The sequence below is a fragment of the Silene latifolia genome, chromosome Y (assembly GCF_048544455.1).
Source record: "Silene latifolia isolate original U9 population chromosome Y, ASM4854445v1, whole genome shotgun sequence".
NCBI lineage: Eukaryota > Viridiplantae > Streptophyta > Magnoliopsida > Caryophyllales > Caryophyllaceae > Silene > Silene latifolia.
The window spans coordinates 304928908-304947011 of NC_133538.1; the positions used below are offsets into that span (position 1 = coordinate 304928908).

Below are 18104 nucleotides of genomic sequence, written 5' to 3' on the forward strand. Positions count from 1 at the left end.
GTGACGACATAGACAACCACCATTCACGACCTCCTTGCTCCGCGAGTCCCGACGTTCCCATGGTAGGGGTTAGGCTAACTCCTTAGAGGTACGAGGCTATGGAGTGATAGAGTAGGGTGATGGTCTAGGGTTAGAGAAAGAGAAACTGTCGAGGAAATGAGAAAAATAGAAATGAATCTCGCGAACTCGCATTTATAATAACGCATCGACAGCAGCCATACTCGGTCGAGTATAGGAATACTCGGCCGAGTAGACTCCACTCGGTCGAGTATTGATGGTACTCGGCTGAGTGGCCTCCGCTAGGTCGAGTAACTAACCAATACGTCTCCTGTTACCAGTCTGATCCCTCGCCCCATCATTCCTAAGGTCTGTTTGGTCAACAAGGTCAGTCAACAACGCTCCTACAAATCCTGGATGTTACAGAGGGGGAAAGTGTAAATGTTATCATACTGAAAGTGTGAATGTAAACACACTAAAATTGAATTTTATTTTCATTCAGATGGAAGTGTAAATTTGACATAAGTGTAAATGTGACGATATGTAAAGTCTAAGTGTAAATATGGTGACATGGGAAGTGTAAATGTTAACACACGTTACTTGAAATAAAATACGTAATCCAAATAAGTTCAAGTAACACAATGTTTGGCTATCCAATAAAACAGAGACATTTTGGTCTTATGACAGTGTAACCCTAACGTTGGTGTTACTAAAAGTTACACCAACTTCAGTTCAAAGTGACGGTGCCAATGAGACCAATTCCCAATCCCTCGTTCCAGTTATAGCACATCAAAGTTTAAAGTTACACACTCAAAATATAAAAGCTACATTATCACTGCTGTGACATCTATTCTTATTCTGATTCTAGCTCTTCCTCCTCATCTCCTTCATCCTCTTCTGGGTCAGACGACCCTTCGCACAATGGTGTGTGTGCTGAGAAGGGGTTAGCGCAGTTCCTCTTGTCGTGATTTGTCATTCTCTTGCAATTATTACACTTGCATTTGGGTTTCCTAGCCAACGTTAGTGCTTTTGTTTTGGCTGACAAAATTCTTTTTCCGCTACCCTTGTTTTTCGAATTCTTTGGTGGCAATATCGTCACTACCTCACTGGTCGTACAATTCAGAAATTTCTCCATTTGTTGATTTTTATTCAACACTTCTTCTATTGGTGACAGCGTCTCCTTAAATCCCCTAATTACAGCGAAAAAGCTGTCAACATCAATTACTCCTTTGCCTCGAAGGAGCCCTACAGCTTGATGAACTTCTGACCACATTATTGACATTGCAATTTGTTTTTCATCAATGACTTGCATGTTGTCTGTCCCTTCACCATTACAATTGAAAATCCTTAATCGGAGATACTCTTTCATCCATCTATTTACAACATAATCCTATGGCGGCATAGGATGCCGGTTCTTTCAAACATCGTACAACTGCAGCTTGTTTTACGTGTACCTGGGTTATCAGTTAAGGCTATCATGTAAGTGTGAATGTTAAAAATAGTGTAAGTGATTATATGGAAATTTAAATGTGATAAAACAGAAAGTGTAAATGCCATATCGTGGAAATTGTAAATGTAGTATCATGGAAAGTGTAAATGTCATATTTTGGAAAGTGTAAATATCATGAACTGGAAAGTGTAAATGTTATGTTATAGGAAGTGTAAATGTTTTGTTATAGGAAGTGTAAATGTTATGTTATAGGAAGTGTAAATGCCATATCGTGGAAAGTGTAAATGTAATATCATAGAATGCGTAAATGTCATATTTTGGAAAGTGTAAATGTCATGAACTGAAAAGTGTAAATGTTATGTTATAGGAAGTGTAAATGTCATATAATGGAAAGTGTAAATGTCATGAACTGGAAAAGTGTAAATGTCATATAATGGAAAGTGTAAATGTCATAAAATGGAAAGTGTAAATGTGATTATGTGGAAAGTGTAAATTAAATTACCTGGACTGTATGCAACTTCAAAATTCTTCTTCCTGGACGAATCTTTGATAGTAGTTACCTCTAGCTCGCCTCTCTCAGTGAAACCTCCGGTTCTACATGTATCAATTGAGTAGATGGCCTCTTCCTTGAATTTGTGGAAAGTTGAATAGGTGTACACCTTTGCAGCATGACTCTCTAACGCCAGATGTATTGACGGCTTTACGCACATGTGCTTATCACTGTTGTCAAGCTGCTTTTGTGTATGTCTTTGTTGGTCCATAGCGCTCTCAAAACGCATCCAAAACTCAACCAATGTTCCTGACTTATGCTCAAACCTCTTAAAAAAGCTATTTTTGGTCTCTTATCTTTGAGTCGTCCTCATAATAGACGCCATCTTCAAGTCTCTGCAATGCGCCATCACCCACTGTCCCCTTATAGCATACGTATGGTCGATCGCTTTCTTAGCTTAGATTTCGGTTACTTGTCGTTAGGAGCACCTAGACCAAAACAATATTTATAACTTCATAAACAACTCCACTACTAGTAAAGAGGTAAGTAAAGGTCGGATCCCAAGGGATGGGTATTGATGTAGGATTTTCGATTGCAAGTAGTGGTGTCTAGGGGTGTCACAATTAGGTTGAGATAAGAAGATCACTAAACTAAATAACAATAAATGTAAACAAGCAAGATGACTAAAATGAGATGTAAACAATTGATTAAAAGCACTAGGGTGTCATGGGTTCATAGGGGATTCATGGGAATTGATCATACAAATATATTCTCAAGTTATAAGCAAACAATTATTGTTGTGATAGGATCGAGTTGGTTTATATCTTACAATCCTAGGAAGGTTTGGGTCCCGAAGCCGAATCGATTAGATTGTACAACACCTACAAGTCGACTTAATCCTCCCTACTCAACTATATGCATGGTCTAATGAGACTCGAGTTGGTTTATGTCTTACAAGTCTCATTGAAAAGGTAAGTGATGTGTAAAAAATACAAGGATTCATAGGCTCGTATTTCATCAAACATAACATGTTGTGGACAACGCCCGCGGGAACTGCGGCCGCGGGGTCCACACTAGGCATAATCGACTCGAGGTTCTTTCGAATCGAATTAAGACAAATTAGAGTCGCCACCAAGTTTTATGGGAACTTGGAACCGTTCAAGTCAACTTTACACCTTTCATCGAAAAGCATAAAGCCAATCGACTACGAGTGATTAAAGATAAAGACTTGTATCCTATATCACTCGATTTGAATGACTCTCGTAATCCAATGGTATTTAGACGGATCCACAAACCATAGATTTTGAGTAAGGGGTGAGGGTACGTGTTAGGAAGCCCATAAGGACACCTAACCCCGCCCGTCAATAACGGCCTCTACTAAGTCAAGTATCGGATTTCAAACAAGGTCGTAGCTACTGCGATATATGATATGCAAACATCGTTTTAAAACCCTAACATGTGAAGTTTCTATGTCGATTTAGATGCAACTAAACTAACTTTGTCAAAGTTGTAATTTAGCATGTGGGTTGATTGATCTAACAACATACAAAACAAAGCAAACAAGGCTTGATGGGAATGGGGGAGCCGTTAGGATCTACCATATTACAACCCAGGCATTTCATGCCGACACAACGAGAAATTAGAGATACAACTCGATCTAAATACAATTGCTATATACGACACCATACACGACACATGGCCATTCGGCCTAGGAAAACGTGCACAAAGGGGTGGCCACGGTTTACATAACTCACGGCCTTGGGTCACTCCTCGTAATGCGTGCTTTTGCTTAATCTTATCGAATTAGACATTAGGTCACACACCAAAGCATGCATTAGCATAAATCGGGCCATGTCGCTTTAAACAACATGCGATTTACTACGCTCTTACACGAATTGGAACATAACCATCTAACCAAATGAGACTAAGGTTTTTGAAGAAGTCTTGACTCGATAAAAGTAAAACAAACTTGAAAATTACAACTCGATGAACAAACTATAAATTATAAGCTACGAAACAACAAAGAACAAATGGTATAAAAAAACGAAGCAAGAAAGACAAAAGATACGGCCACCCTCACGGCCAAGCCACGGCCACCCTAGTTCCTAGTCTAGGTTCATTAGTTAGATCAAATAATTGCGAAACGAGTTAGAAAACGGGCTAGAAAACAAGTTAGAAACGACGTTGATCGATTGAGAAGATATCGCGTGAATGCATTCTACACGGCCTAATAAAGGGTCCAATTAGGTCAAGTTCGCTAGTTAAATTAACTCGTCGAGTTTTAATAAGAAGGTGGTAATCACGCACTCTTATACTAGCGAGAAAGCATGTGAAAAGAGAGTTGCATTCAATTAGGTTATAGAATTGTTAATCGATTTTCAAGGCTATGTCGATGCCACCTAACATGTCTAATTAGGTTATTAAAACAATCTAATGCCGTCTAAATGAGTCATATGTTAACCATCAGAGGTCGAACTAACATGCGAAGGGTCCTAGGACAGGTCGAATTGAGCGAAACAAGCGAGGAGTCAAAAGCGAGGAACAAAGTTAGAATTCGTTTTATTAATGTCCTACCTTGAACATGAGGATATGTAAATGAGAAGGGGGATATGACCGACCGATGTGGCGGATTTCTTTCCCGACTCAAGTCAATGTGGGTGTTCATGGTGGTACTTTAACTCATACTCGGGCTATACTAGTTTCATAGTTAACGATATCAAACGATGCAAAACGATAAACAATGTAAAAATGAACAATAAAAAACAAACATAAAAAGAACGAAATAAAAGGGAGAAGAAGAGGATTTGATGCACCCTCAACCTACATGTATCGTTGACACCGTCTTGGGTCATAATCGATCGTAGATTTTATCTCGAGAGGCCGTCGTCGACGAAGGAACAAAGCAACAACACGTTTTTTGTAAATTTGGACAGCAACTTTCAAACTGCAATTTCTCACTCGTTTCTCGGTAAACATTAGATTTAAAAGATGTTTTGAAAACTAGAAATAGAGTAGAATAAATATCTTAAAACAAACCACGTTAGTTCTGAATTATTGGGCACGAAAAACGAGCACAAACAGAACTGGACAGACAGGAAAAGCCGCGAAAACAGTGTATGACACTCTGTTTTTCGAGGGGATTCGTGTACTCTCAAAGTCAATTTGGCTCGTGAATCTTTGTCTAAGATGTAGATGGATGTTATATGGTTAATTAGGAACAAGAAACTCGAATTTTAATGGAGATTTGATAGGGAAACGAATGGTATTTCGAGAGAGACACAAACTGTTTCTCAGTTTGGATGTCTCGCTTTTGTCGAGAGTTTTGAGAGGCAATTAGGGTTTGTTTTTGGAGATTAATGCTGGTGAGTGAAGGTAGTATGTATGGAGAACCAAGGAATGAATGTATGGCATAGGGGAGGTATTTATACAGAGTTAAAGTAGGGTTTGATAGGGTTAAGAGACCTTGGACTCGGTTTGCATAGCTGATGTCCATCAGCTATTTCGTGGGGTTTTTAGGGTTTGTATGAGGGGTTTACTTGGTGGTTAAGCTAAGGTAATATGGGTAGGATACTAGGGTATGGTTTAGGGTTAATGGGCACGGGTTTAAGTGGCGTTTGGAGCGGGTTTGGGGCTTGGCAAAGCTGAACACGGGTAAGGGAAAGGGTTGGCTGTGCGGGCTGTTTGGGACGGGTTATTAGCTGGATTGGAGGGAGTTTGGACGGGTTTGTGGAAGGGGTTAGGGCCTGGTTATGAGGGTGAGTGATGGGCTGGGTTATGGGTCAAGAGTTGGCTTAAGTTTGCTTTGAAAACCGTGCTCAAATCGAGTTGAAAACGAGCTCAAAATCGCGTATAAAACCATCGTAAAAAATCGAGTTCTTCAAATACGGTTTATAAACGATATAAATTGATTTTTCAAATCAAATAACTAAAGAATGATTTTTCAAATCAAAAATATATTTTATTTTCAATAAAATAAATTTAAGAAAATAAATTCAAATTAAAACAATAAAATGAATTCACTTTAAAAAACATTAATTTAAATATCATTTAAATTAATAAAATACTTCGTCGACAACGCTCATTCTACATCGTAAAACGAGCCCAAAATAGCGACAATGACAACTAATGAATACATGTGTCCTATCATCATCGGGTGTTTGTCGGGTTCTCTATAAATTCCAATATCGACGGATACGGGTATCTACAGAGCCCCCACTTTGACTGAGGCTTGGACAAGGCGAAAGTCAAAGTATACCCCAGGTCCCTCTCGACCATAGGATTCCGCGGGTCGTTTATAGTCCATTAGACTTGCGTATATAAGCTCGCCAGCCATAAGAAAAGATCATACCTGAAACTTCGTTGGGGATTAACTCTTGCTCCTGTTGCGTCAAATTATCGTCGTTGGTCGTCGACCCATAAAATTTCATATATGGTGGATTGAGCCTTATCCTTAGGCGCCTACGTATCCGTTTCTGACAGAATCAAACCCGCGTCGTAGTTCGGCAATTGCTGACACATGCCCAAAGTTTATCATCTGCTGGCACCTGTCCGAAATTCATCATCTGTTGACACTTGCCCAAAGCTTATCATCTGCTGGCAGGTGCCTAAATGGGACGGGACTTTCCAATGAGGTTGCCGCCGCTTTCATCATTTGCTTTCAGCTACGGAATTCTTCCATTTCATACTCTGGTATTGAATTGAATTCTTGGTGGATGTCATCCTTTACATCTTGATAATGGTCTCTGAAGCCAACGGCTTCAGAGCCCCAAGTTTGTGATGGCTCCAAAGTCGAAGACTTTAGAGCCCCCCAGTTGAAGCATATCCTGCTACATTTGAAACACAAAAACGTACTAGCAATAATCATCACATAAGCACATTTGGATCATCGATCTTAAAATTGGATCATTTGAAAGATTGGTCATCGACCTGAAAATTGAATTTGAAAGACTGGGTCATCGACCCGAAACCTGAACATGTCGAAAATTTTGAATAATTGGGCCATCGACCCAAATTTTGAATTTAACATCACTTTGATGTTGGGCCATCGACCCTTCAAAAATTGAATTTGAAATTTTGAATTTCGAAAGATTGGGGTCATCGACCCAAAAAGATTCCACTACTTGGATCATCTATCCATAATTTGCACAAAGTTTTTTTTTTTGAAATTTCGGAATTCTGAATATGGCATTTTGAAATCGAACCTTGATAGGTGAGCATGAAATACGACTCAGACACTCTATATGACCCGTAAACAAACGTGGGCGTAGCCTGCTACCGTAAAACAAAAAGGAAAATAAAACCGCAAGTGTGCGCGGGTTTTAATTCAATTATTGACTTATTCGGGGTAAAAATGTAAATTGGCCATTCTGACGCCAAAAGATGACAAACGGGAATCACAAGGTCGTCGGACTTGGGACGAAGATTTCGTATGGCATGGGCGTGCTCCCGAGGGCACATGGGAATCAAGATCACTTGGCATTGACAAGGTGGATTAAACTCACGGAGCAACAACGTTGGCTTCGCCCAGACACTAAACACAGACTGATTTTATGAGAACACTTAGACATCACACATGACTTTTGTTGGGAACATTCTGTCACTCTTCTCCTTGCCTCCTTTCTTTTCAGCGAGTTTCATCATTTCTTGCCACCGCCTTCTTTGTTTTCAGCGGGCTTTTACTATTTTTTCTTCCACGCCTTCTTTTTTTTCAGCGGGTTTTTCATATTTTCTGTTCCCAACACAAACCCACATCTATGTGACTCAGCATCTTTGCCTAAACCGTTAGATAAAGCTCATTCTGAGACTTGATACTATTCATCCAAACCTATATCCTTATCCTAGCCTACATCGAGTGCTAAGACCGACTCAAACAAAGGCGGCTTCATTTGGACTTGGTTAAGACCCGTAATAAACCGACAAGACGACAACTTGGTTGATGACTGGATTGAATCCCTTATTCTGGAGGACTGCCTACGTATTCGCTTGGAGCGAAATCAAATCCGACGTACTTCGATCAAGGTGCATAAACGTGGCATTTTGATTGTGTGTACACACTCGAAGGTTTCACCTAAGGTATCATGTCATATCCCATTCTAGCCTGTAAAGTACCGTTAAATCCCGTGTCTAGGGTTGGTACAAAAGGTTGTGGTTCTTTGGGATGTGGAGCTTGCTAAAAATAGGTTCGCAAGGTAAACCATCATTCTGGAGGTTCGTTTTGTGGTGCTAACGCCAATGGCTATGGCTTATAACGCGGTTGGAAATGGTGTCTCAGATTTGATGAAACCCGAGTACAAATGGGTTGGAAATCGATGTGGGTTCAAATTTCCATGTCTGGATCCTAAAGGCTTGGGTTTACTAACACAAGATAACTAATTCTCAGAATCCCTAACTATTCCCTCATAAATGCCTCGGGAAGGACTTAGGGGTATGAATGACTGCTGATGGCACTACCTGACCATTTTGGCTTCGCCTTTGAACTTCGATCAACATTTTGACATTTCTCTTTCTTTTTTCTTTTCTTTTCTTCTTCTTTTCTTTTTTCCTTTCCTTTTTTCTTCTTCTTTCTTTGAAAATGGTCTTATATTCAGTCACAAATGGATACACCTTGAAAACTGGGTTTCGCCAACTAAATTGGGTTAGAACTAACAATTCATTCTTAGAGCGGGTTGATCTCTTCTCTCTTCGAGATAGGATTATTTTGTTGGGGAAAAGGCTTGCCTTCCATCATCGATAGGGGAAACAAGGAGCTAGTCCGGGTTTGTCATAGAATCATCTAAAAGCTTGTCACAAACATTGGTTTAGATGGAGGTTTTCTACCACCAGACATGGAATAGGTAAAGGAATCAAACACGGGATCCTAGTGTACCTTATATTTTGAAATAAGACATATTTCTACCCCAGGGATGCCTTTGAGTGTGTTGTGCATTTTGTCATGCTTTCGGAATGATTGAGGATTGAAAACAAGACATATTTGGAAATGAAACTGCAACTTTTTATTGGAATGACAAATGCTTAACAGACTCGAAGGAACGATTCCTAGGACACACCCTAGGTCATCACGGAACAAATGACTCAAATTCAAGAAACGAAAGTCCTAGACTCGACTCGACTAAGATAAGAAAACAGATCCCGACTCATAATCTGGTCTTGAGCTTTCTCTTGTTCAGCTGTCAGCTTAGATGCTCGGCTCTGGTCCTTGATCCCTTTGATGGTCTGCCTCCATCCCGAGGTAGTCCTCTGAGAATCTACGCCAATGATGAAGGTCGGTGAATCGAATTGTCTTTTATTAACTTCGTTAACGAGAGGAGTACATTCTAGAGCAAGACTCCCGACTTGAATTTCATTCTTCGGATTTGGCAAGAATTTAAAGCAATCCACAAATATCTTCCCGATAAATACCCCTTTCAAGTGACATGGGCGGATAAGATGGGAGTAATCGACATTGTCTTCAACAGAAACAAAGTTAGCGTGATCGCCAAATGGATTGGTAATGTTATTGGGTTTAACAGTTGGGATCGGGAGTGTTCCACTCTCAATCATGTCTTGAATTTCAAGCTTCAGTCGATAACACCTTTCAGTATCATGGCCTTTCCCTTGATGAAAGGCACAGTAGGCATTTGGTTTATACCATTTACCTTGTTGATCAGCGGGAGGGTCCGGAGTTGGACCAATAGGCTTTAGCTTTCCTTGGGCTATGAGCCTTTGGAGAGCGTATGTATAAGTGCATCCGATATCGATGAATGCCCTAGGTGTTTGGCGCTGCGACTTCTTCGATTTCCCTTCTAAGAGATTGATGGCTTCATTCAAATGGGTCGTTGCTGGGGCCTTGGCCTTAGACGTTGAGGCCCCTTGGTACGATTTCGGCTTTTCAGCCTCTGCCCTTATGACATCATCTTCTACCTTTATCCCGATCCTTATCAGTTCTTTGAAAGAGCCAAAATTCTGGTATTTCGGAGCATTGCGGTAAATAGGTCGTAGATTCTTTACGAACTTATCTACCATTTCAACTTCGTCAGGCTTCTTGGCTAACTTCACGCTTTCAGCGCGCCATCTTGCAAGGAATTCAGTAAAGCCTTCTTTTTCTTTCTGTGTCATAACCTCTAGCGTTCTTATATTGGTTCGTATCTCGACATTGTCAGCATAGTGCTTACAAAACTCCACCGTGATATCTTCGAAAGTAGGGAAGTTCTTAAGGTCCAGATTGTAGAACCACGTCTTCGGGTGTTCATCCAGGGATTGAGCGAAAAATTTCAGAGAGCATGTCAACAGGCACTCCCTTCAGTGCTAAGTACCCCTTATAGGCCTTAACATGGTGGACTGGATCTTCTGTGCCCTTAAACTTTGGGATATCAGTGAGTACCATGTTCGTGGGCAACTTATCCTGAATTGGGGCATAGGCCCTAGCATTTTCGTAATGGATGTTCTTCCCCTGGGAGAGTTTTAGATGGTCCTCAATGAACTTGAACCGTTTCTCCAGATCAGTCAGAGGTGGGGTAGATGAAGAGGAATCTTCACCCAGCTTGGATTCGATCACATCCATTCTGGCCATCATGAGGTTCACGGCCTCAGTGAGTTTGTTAACAGCATCTTCCATTGCTTGAAGTCGGGTTTTTGGCGGCCTTTCTACAAGAAAACCCTGAACTGAGTCAATATTCAAATGTAAGAGCCCCTGCACACTTAAGGACATGACACCAACTTGACTCAAACAAAGACTTGACTTATGACTGACTAACCCAAAAGGTTCGACTCACGGTTGGATTTAGACCTCGATTCATTTTGGACTCGACAAAACGACACGACCCAAACCATCATAACTCGATTCTAAACTGGACTCGGTGTTACTAAACCCGTGATTGGACCAACATAGCCCATAGGTTTAAGTGAAATGCCCTAAATGGCCTAGCTTGGACGTTTCTGTGGACTATCCTAGACCAATTTGTCGACCCACATGACTCGAAGCCCAAGAGGTGAGCTTGGGTGACCCAACAAGGTCGCGTTCTAGATACCTAGGACGAAACACGCCTAGCCAAACACGACTAGGACCCGGACACGACTCGACGCATTTCATGCTTGATTAAGGTTCGAGAGGCATTTTGGATTGAATTTGAAAAAAACGGATAATCGATTTGAAAATGAGATTTAAAATGGGCAGCATGCCGGTTATAAAAGCTCATTTTGGGCCGAAAAAATCTAGTCCTACTTGGGCAGCATTCCGCGTTTTAAAACCATGCTATTTTGAAAGTAAGTTTGTAATACCCGCCCTTTTGGAGATCCTTTTACCAGTGTTGACCGACCTTGGGGAGCGAGAGTAGTCCTAGAAAGTCGTACCAAAGTTATCTTGGGTTTCGAGTTGGGAGTGGTACTCGATAGAGTAGAGGCTACTCGATCGAGTAGCTTAGTTACTCGATCGAGTAGGGGGTTACTCGATCGAGTAGGTTGGGTACTCGATCGAGTATCGAGTTTGCAGCGAGGGTTTTATATCGCGTTTTGTTAAATCCGCAAATCATTTCCGCCTCATTTCTTCCATCCATCAGTCGCCCCTTTCCCTTCTCCTCACCACAAAACCTCCATGGAAGCCCTTTGAAGGTCCTTGTGCCTTAGGAGAGTGTAGCCTGAGTCGGGTAGCGGTCTTTTGCCGGGTTTCTCCTTATAGGTATGTCATCATCATCATCACTGTTCCCTTGGTTGTGATTAGGGTTTGCTTGATAGTAATAGACAGTTGTTTGCCCTTATAGGCTTTTCTTGGTTGCTGGTTATGACATGTGTCGGCGTGGATTGGTTGCGGTTGCGTAAAGGTAGGTTCGCCTACTCAGTTTCTGTAGATAGTCTAGTGCGTCGATCGTTGAATCGTTGTTGTGCTGTAATTAGTATAATTGGTTGGTTCAGACGTTGTTGTGATTGTGATTGTGATTGTTTGTCTGTGATTCTCGAGATGCGTTCTCGACTGAGTGGAGTCACTTGCGGGAGTGGCTTCACGCCCTAGTTTCGCCCTTCGTGGAACCCGCCACGGAAGGGGATGTGCACATTAATGGGACAGGGTTATCGCTCGGTATGATGAGCGGGGCTTAGGTGGGAATGGCTGCGGTCCCCCACTGGCAGGGCTGGTCCAGTGGACAGTCGGAGACGGAGATGGAGCGGAGTGCCTGATTGTGACTGATTGTCTTGTGTTGCTTTGGTAGTTGTTGGTAACTTGGTTATGTCTTATCTCAGTACTGACTTTGTGTGGTTGTCTTGTTTGTTTATGTGTCTGCCGTGATCCCTTATGGTGAGCAGTCCGTCTTAGAAGGTGTTGATGTAGTTGCTAGCTGGAGTCCGGGCAGGGATGAGTCACACGAGATTTAATAATTGTAGCTAGTGGACTTTGAGTTGTATCTTTTGTATCATTAGTTGGATAGATGACTTGTAAAGTAATTTAATCGTTCTTTTATCGACACTTGATTATTACTATCCTCGGGCAACCGAGATGGTAGCGCCTTTATATGCTAAGGAAGGCCTAGTTAAGGCTCCTCTGTATATGGGGGTGTTACAAAGTGGTATCAGAGCGACGATTTTGGAACCTGTAACAAATGAAAATAATGAACGTAGTGAGTCTAATAAAATGAACCTGGTGTTTGTGTCATGGGAGCCCCGCTGATGCTAGGTTTTGGGTGAGTAGGCGCCCTCATTTCAAAATCTTGGCCCCATGACACTTAAGCCAGTCACATGGTATGGGAATGTGGAGTCCGTGTGTCTATGTGTGATATGTATGTTAACTGTGCCGGAGCTACCTCCGGTTAAGTCTTTGTTAGAAGTTAGTAGGGGTGTGATGGTAGAATTTGGGCCGTGTGGGGTAATTATTGATGAGATTATTGAAGTTCTTTGAATGATTAGCAAGCTTATAGGATGGTTATGAGATATGTGACGAAGGTTTAAGTGATAGTGATGCGTGAAAATGTGGAATCGAATGTCGTGACATGAAGAGTGAACATGTAGGTGTTTGCTAAAAGTTAACAATGACGGAAGTTGTAAGCGAGTTTATAAATCCTACCGTAATGACTATGATAATAGTTATATTATAGTTGAGTAATAATCCGAATCATAGCATATGGCAATGTGTATATGCTTTGCTAATCAGTTGAAATTTTTCCGCTGCGTAATATTTGATTAGTGCAAGATGAATTGCTTAGGATAGAATGTAAGACATGATTGAACAATTGTTTGAAAAGTGTGTATTTATGTGATAAGTGAAAGAAAGAGTTGAGGTGAATTATATGCTTCAAATTGGAGTGAATATGAGTCTAGTAGTAACATGTATAGTAAGTTCAAGTACAATATGATGACGTGAATATGTTTATGGAACGTTCGGTAGCAGGTGAACCGAGTTGGGTAGTTGTTGTAGCGTAAGGTGGCATACGCCTTGTTAGTAAGGCGATACGTTGTGCGTGACTAATAATTGTAATACGTGATCGAAGTTCTAATTAGTGCCGAATTCCGAACTTAGTTTAGAAACGACACGCGGTGTTATTTTGCAGGTATCTTTGATTTACGTCGTACTTCTGACTGAGTACTTAACTATATTTTACCGAGTGCGGGTGTTTACTAGACCGAGTAGACCTCACTCGATCTAGTTAGGAAGCTATGACGTCGGGATGTGGGAAAATTCCTGCAGATACTCGATGATTTAGCTCCTACTCGATCGAGTAGGGTGGTACTCGATCGAGTATCCCAGGCACTCGATCGAGTAAGTTACTGTACAGCGAATCCTACGGGTTTTCTAAAACCCCTAATCTTTCTATTTCCTATTCTTCTTCCCCTATTTTTCGACACACCTAAACCTAAACTACTCTCAAATTCCTTATTTCCTCTCAAATCCTCTCATACTCTTGGGTTAAGTGGTGATTCCTGGGTTAATTTCCTTGCTTAATTTCGTTTCTTTACTTTGTTAATCAATCAAGGTATGCTATTCTTCTTAATTTACACGATTTATTGTTTTGAATGTGTTAGAGCAGTGAAACAATCTGAAATTCCGATTATTATGATCAATTTGGTGCTTTTAATTGTTGAAACATGATTCACATGCCTTCTTTCCATGTTTGTTGGTGACTAATTGCTGTAAATTAGATTAGAAATTGCAAAATTTGAAACCGAAATTTCTAGGGTTTCCAAAATTGAAATCGATTTTTGGTTGTTTTACAATGGTTAGATGGTAGAATTGAGCCTTAAATATTGTTTATGTCATGTTGGAAGATAGATTTTGATGATTTCACCTTAGAAAGTTGCCTTAAAACTCCGTCTTAAAAGTGCCTCAAATGGAAATTCGTGATTTATAATTGGAAAATTGATGTTGTGAATGACATTATAAGTATAAGTTAAACTTCAATATGATAATAGAAACGATAATTGATGAAAATATGCCAAGATTATCACATTTTAAAGACCGTCGAAAATTCTAATTGAGTTGTTGTTCATAATAGTGAAGGGTGATAATGATATGTTCTAAGTCATTCTTGTCCGTGAACTAGTAAGAATACCTCACATGTGATTAGAAGTGTGTTTGGAATAACCTTAGAATCATGCTAAGATATTCGAATTTGTTGGGCATACGTAATCACCATGATAAATTTCTTTCACAACTATGGCCTATGAGTAGTAGTAAATCGAGCTTGTATGTCAAAATTTGGAAACCGTTGTGAATGTGTGTACATAGTGTTGATATTCAAGGTTAATAGCATGAATTATGTGCTTCACATGTCAAATTTGTTGGTGAAATTGTGTACTTAGCTGAGTATGTGAATTCAAATTACATGAAATAAATATTTGCATGTTTATACAAGTTGCTTGAACATATGCCTAAAGCGAGATCCGAGACCGAACCTTGGAATCCGCCAAAGTAAACGGGGGAGGGGTAACCCACCTGAGATGGGGGAGGAGTGGACTGTGGTACCCGCAGGTTCGAATACCCTTGATGGTTTTTGTTGATTTCAGCGAGAGGGAGCGTTTTGTAGCTTTACAAAAACGCAAAATGAGACCTACGAGGTGTATAGACACTCTTGTGTTGGAGGATTTAGAGATAGAGACGGATGTCCGTCACATATTCGAGACCTTGGGTTTTACGGGTTTGTATAGGTTGAGGAAGCATACTTACCCTTTTCTTACTTTGGAGTTCATGAGCTCTTTTAGCTATGACCAGCGGGCCGATTATTGAGTTTAGATTGATGAACACCACTTTCATTGACTATGGATTTGGTTGCCTCTCACCTTGGGTTGGCCAAACCTCCCAAGAATTCTATCACCGACATCCTAGGCTGAGTGCGGCGCCGCCTAATGCCTTACTTGACCGGGAAGCAAGCTCCCACCTCGAGCAACATCTTTGATTAATGACGTTCGACATGTTACCTTGAGGGTCTTTCTCCGTTCTCTTTCGAACCTTCTCTATGACAGAAAGGATATCAGTAAATTGAATAATCATGAGGTCTTACTTCTAATGTCTTACCTCAACCCGGAGCGGGCCAGGAAAGTGGTCTTTAATGCTCCTTTTATGGTTTGTGCTGCCCTTGCCTTGATGGCTTCTTCCTCTTCCGGCACGAGTTGTGGCGCTATCGCCACTCGGTTAGCTGAAAAGCTAACCTCTTTTGAGGCTTCTTCGGAGTACGTGCCTCTAGCTACCCCAGTGCCTACCATGGATCGTGACTACTATCTCGACCTGAAATGGTTGAGGACCTTGGCTGACGGTATCCTAGCGTGGAGGGTGTGGGGCATGAGTTGGATGAAAATTCCAGCTCCTCAGCACCTCCCACCGACGGAGCCCTTGGAGCCGACGGTAGTGGCGGTGGACTCTGATGATGAGGAGGAGGAGGAGGATGAGGATAGACCCCGCCAGCTGCAGACCTATCTCATCGACGACACCATCCTGGAGGTGATGCCGGAGCCGACGAAGGGCGAGAATGCGGGAGTTGCGGTGGTGGAGGGACCGGAATTGGGAAGGGGACCCCGTCGAGTGAGGGAGAGGGCCTCGGAGACTAGGCCACAGCCGGTAGCGCCACAGCAGCAGCAGCATCCTTTTCCGTGCTACCCTTACCTCGACACCCCGGAGACGCGGTCCGGCTACTTGGCGAGATAGAGTGTCATCTACCTTGACACTCCGGAACATGCACGAGATGGCGTACGCTCGGGGGATAGGGACCGAGGGACCGCATCCGATTTGGTGGAGTGGAGTTGGGGACTACTCGGGGTTTTCCATTCCTACGGGGTGGATCGGTCGACGTGGGGGCGGCTCGGTCCTTCCCTTACGGTGGCTTGACTCCATGGTACGTGGGCCCGGGAGCGAGGAGCAGGAGTGGATGCGGGGATCGGGTCATTGGGAGCGGTGCCACGGTGGTGGTGATGATGAGGTGATGTTTGAGCAAAGAAGCGGCTAGGAGGAGTGATACTCCTTGTTTTATCCTTGTTGATGGTAGTTGGTATTAGTGGTTAAGAGTATTGCTAGACTTTAGTAGTTATTTCGTTGAGACTTGATTTTGGACTTGTATTGTGGCCATAAGGCCGGATTTATTACTTACCTATGTTGCAGGATTGACTTTGGGGTCGGGAAATCATCTCGACCCAAGTTATTTGACGGCTATATATATATATATATATATATATATGTGTTAGTTTATGACAGGTTTTATAAGGAACTTGGCCTGTAGGTACTCGATAGAGTACCCCGTACCTATCGAGTAGCTGCAGGAAGACGGGATAAAAAGCATTCTGACCTATAGGCTACTCGATCGAGTAGCCAAGACACTCGATCGAGTAGCATGGCACTCGATCGAGTATCGCTACCTACTCGATCGAGTAGCACTGTTACAGGAGGTTTTCAAAAATTAAAAGTGTGCAATTGTTTTATAAATACAAGTTTGATATTTACCGTGGTTGTTAGTGCTTAATAACATCTGGGAACCGTTAATTTTGTATGTTGGAAGTCGTGCTTGAGTTTTCTATGTACCTATTTGTAACAAGTAGTGAAGTGGTGATGATTTCTTGTTGTTTTTAAATATTCCATATGCCATGTTTCCATCTATCCTTTGAAGTCACATCCTTTCTTACATTTGGACATACAATGTTAACATGCTTTATCAACGGCGGCTAGTAGTCCGGTGATTTGTGTATGATTTATAGGTTATCGAGCACATAGTAGTAAGTAATGTCCATAACAAATAATATAACTTTTAACTAACGTAATGCTACAAGTAATAGGTAATGTGTCTTGTGATTTTGACGGAGAACTTCGGGGACGAAGTTCCTTTTTAGAGGGGAAGAGTAATGTCGCGAAAGGAAAAGGCTGCTTTGAATTATATTTTGCTTGTTTATAATGTTATTGGTAGTATGTTTTGCTTTAATTACAAAATAAATTTCCGAAGAATATGTGATTACTTTAGTTCTATAAATGAATGTGTTGTATATTTTGTTTTCAATGAGCGGACATGAAGAAATAATTATGGTACAATGAATCGTAATAGAATCACGTTGTGAGTAACATGGTGGCATTAGTTGTATAGCACGAAAGTTGAGATGAGACTTAGTTGGAAAGTCGATGAGAAACATGTTCTGGATTGATAGTCTGACAGTTGTTACCATATGTCGGGTGATCGTGGATTGTGCTTTGCATTGCGAAAGTGAAATTTTATATATATAGAGTAACGGTCGACGGTGACAGTGGGCGTATGATAGTAGTAAGAGTCGTTACGAGTAGAGCGTAGACAGTGATGATGATGACATGGGGGGATGGTATTTCTGGGGAGTCATGACTCGAGTGGGAAGAATAGCAGTGTCGTGTTTTCCGTGTCATATATGTTGGGATGGGTGAGTTGAACTTCGGGGACGAAGTTCTTTTAAGGGGGGAAGACTGTAATACCCGCCCTTTTGGAGATCCTTTGACCAGTGTTGACCGACCTTGGGGAGCGAGAGTAGTCCTAGAAAGTCGTACCAAAGTTATCTTGGGTTTCGAGTTGGGAGTGGTACTCGATAGAGTAGAGGCTACTCGATCGAGTAGCTTAGTTACTCGATCGAGTAGGGGGTTACTCGATCGAGTAGGTTGGGTACTCGATCGAGTATCGAGTTTGCAGCGAGGGTTTTATATCGCGTTTTGTTAAATCCGCAAATCATTTCCGCCTCATTTCTTCCATCCATCAGTCGCCCCTTTCCCTT

General features: G+C 41.6%; 1 protein-coding gene across 1 annotated transcript; it reads right to left on the minus strand.

The window, feature by feature from the left end:
• Positions 1–850: 850 nt before the first annotated feature.
• Positions 851–2208, minus strand: LOC141631078 (uncharacterized). The gene is made up of 2 exons (XM_074443799.1): positions 1950–2208; positions 851–1320 (listed from the first exon to the last, which is right to left on the minus strand). Exons 1-2 carry the CDS (start codon positions 2206–2208, stop codon positions 851–853), a joined length of 729 nt encoding a protein of 242 aa, XP_074299900.1.
• Between the last annotated feature and the right edge of the window lie 15896 nt (positions 2209–18104).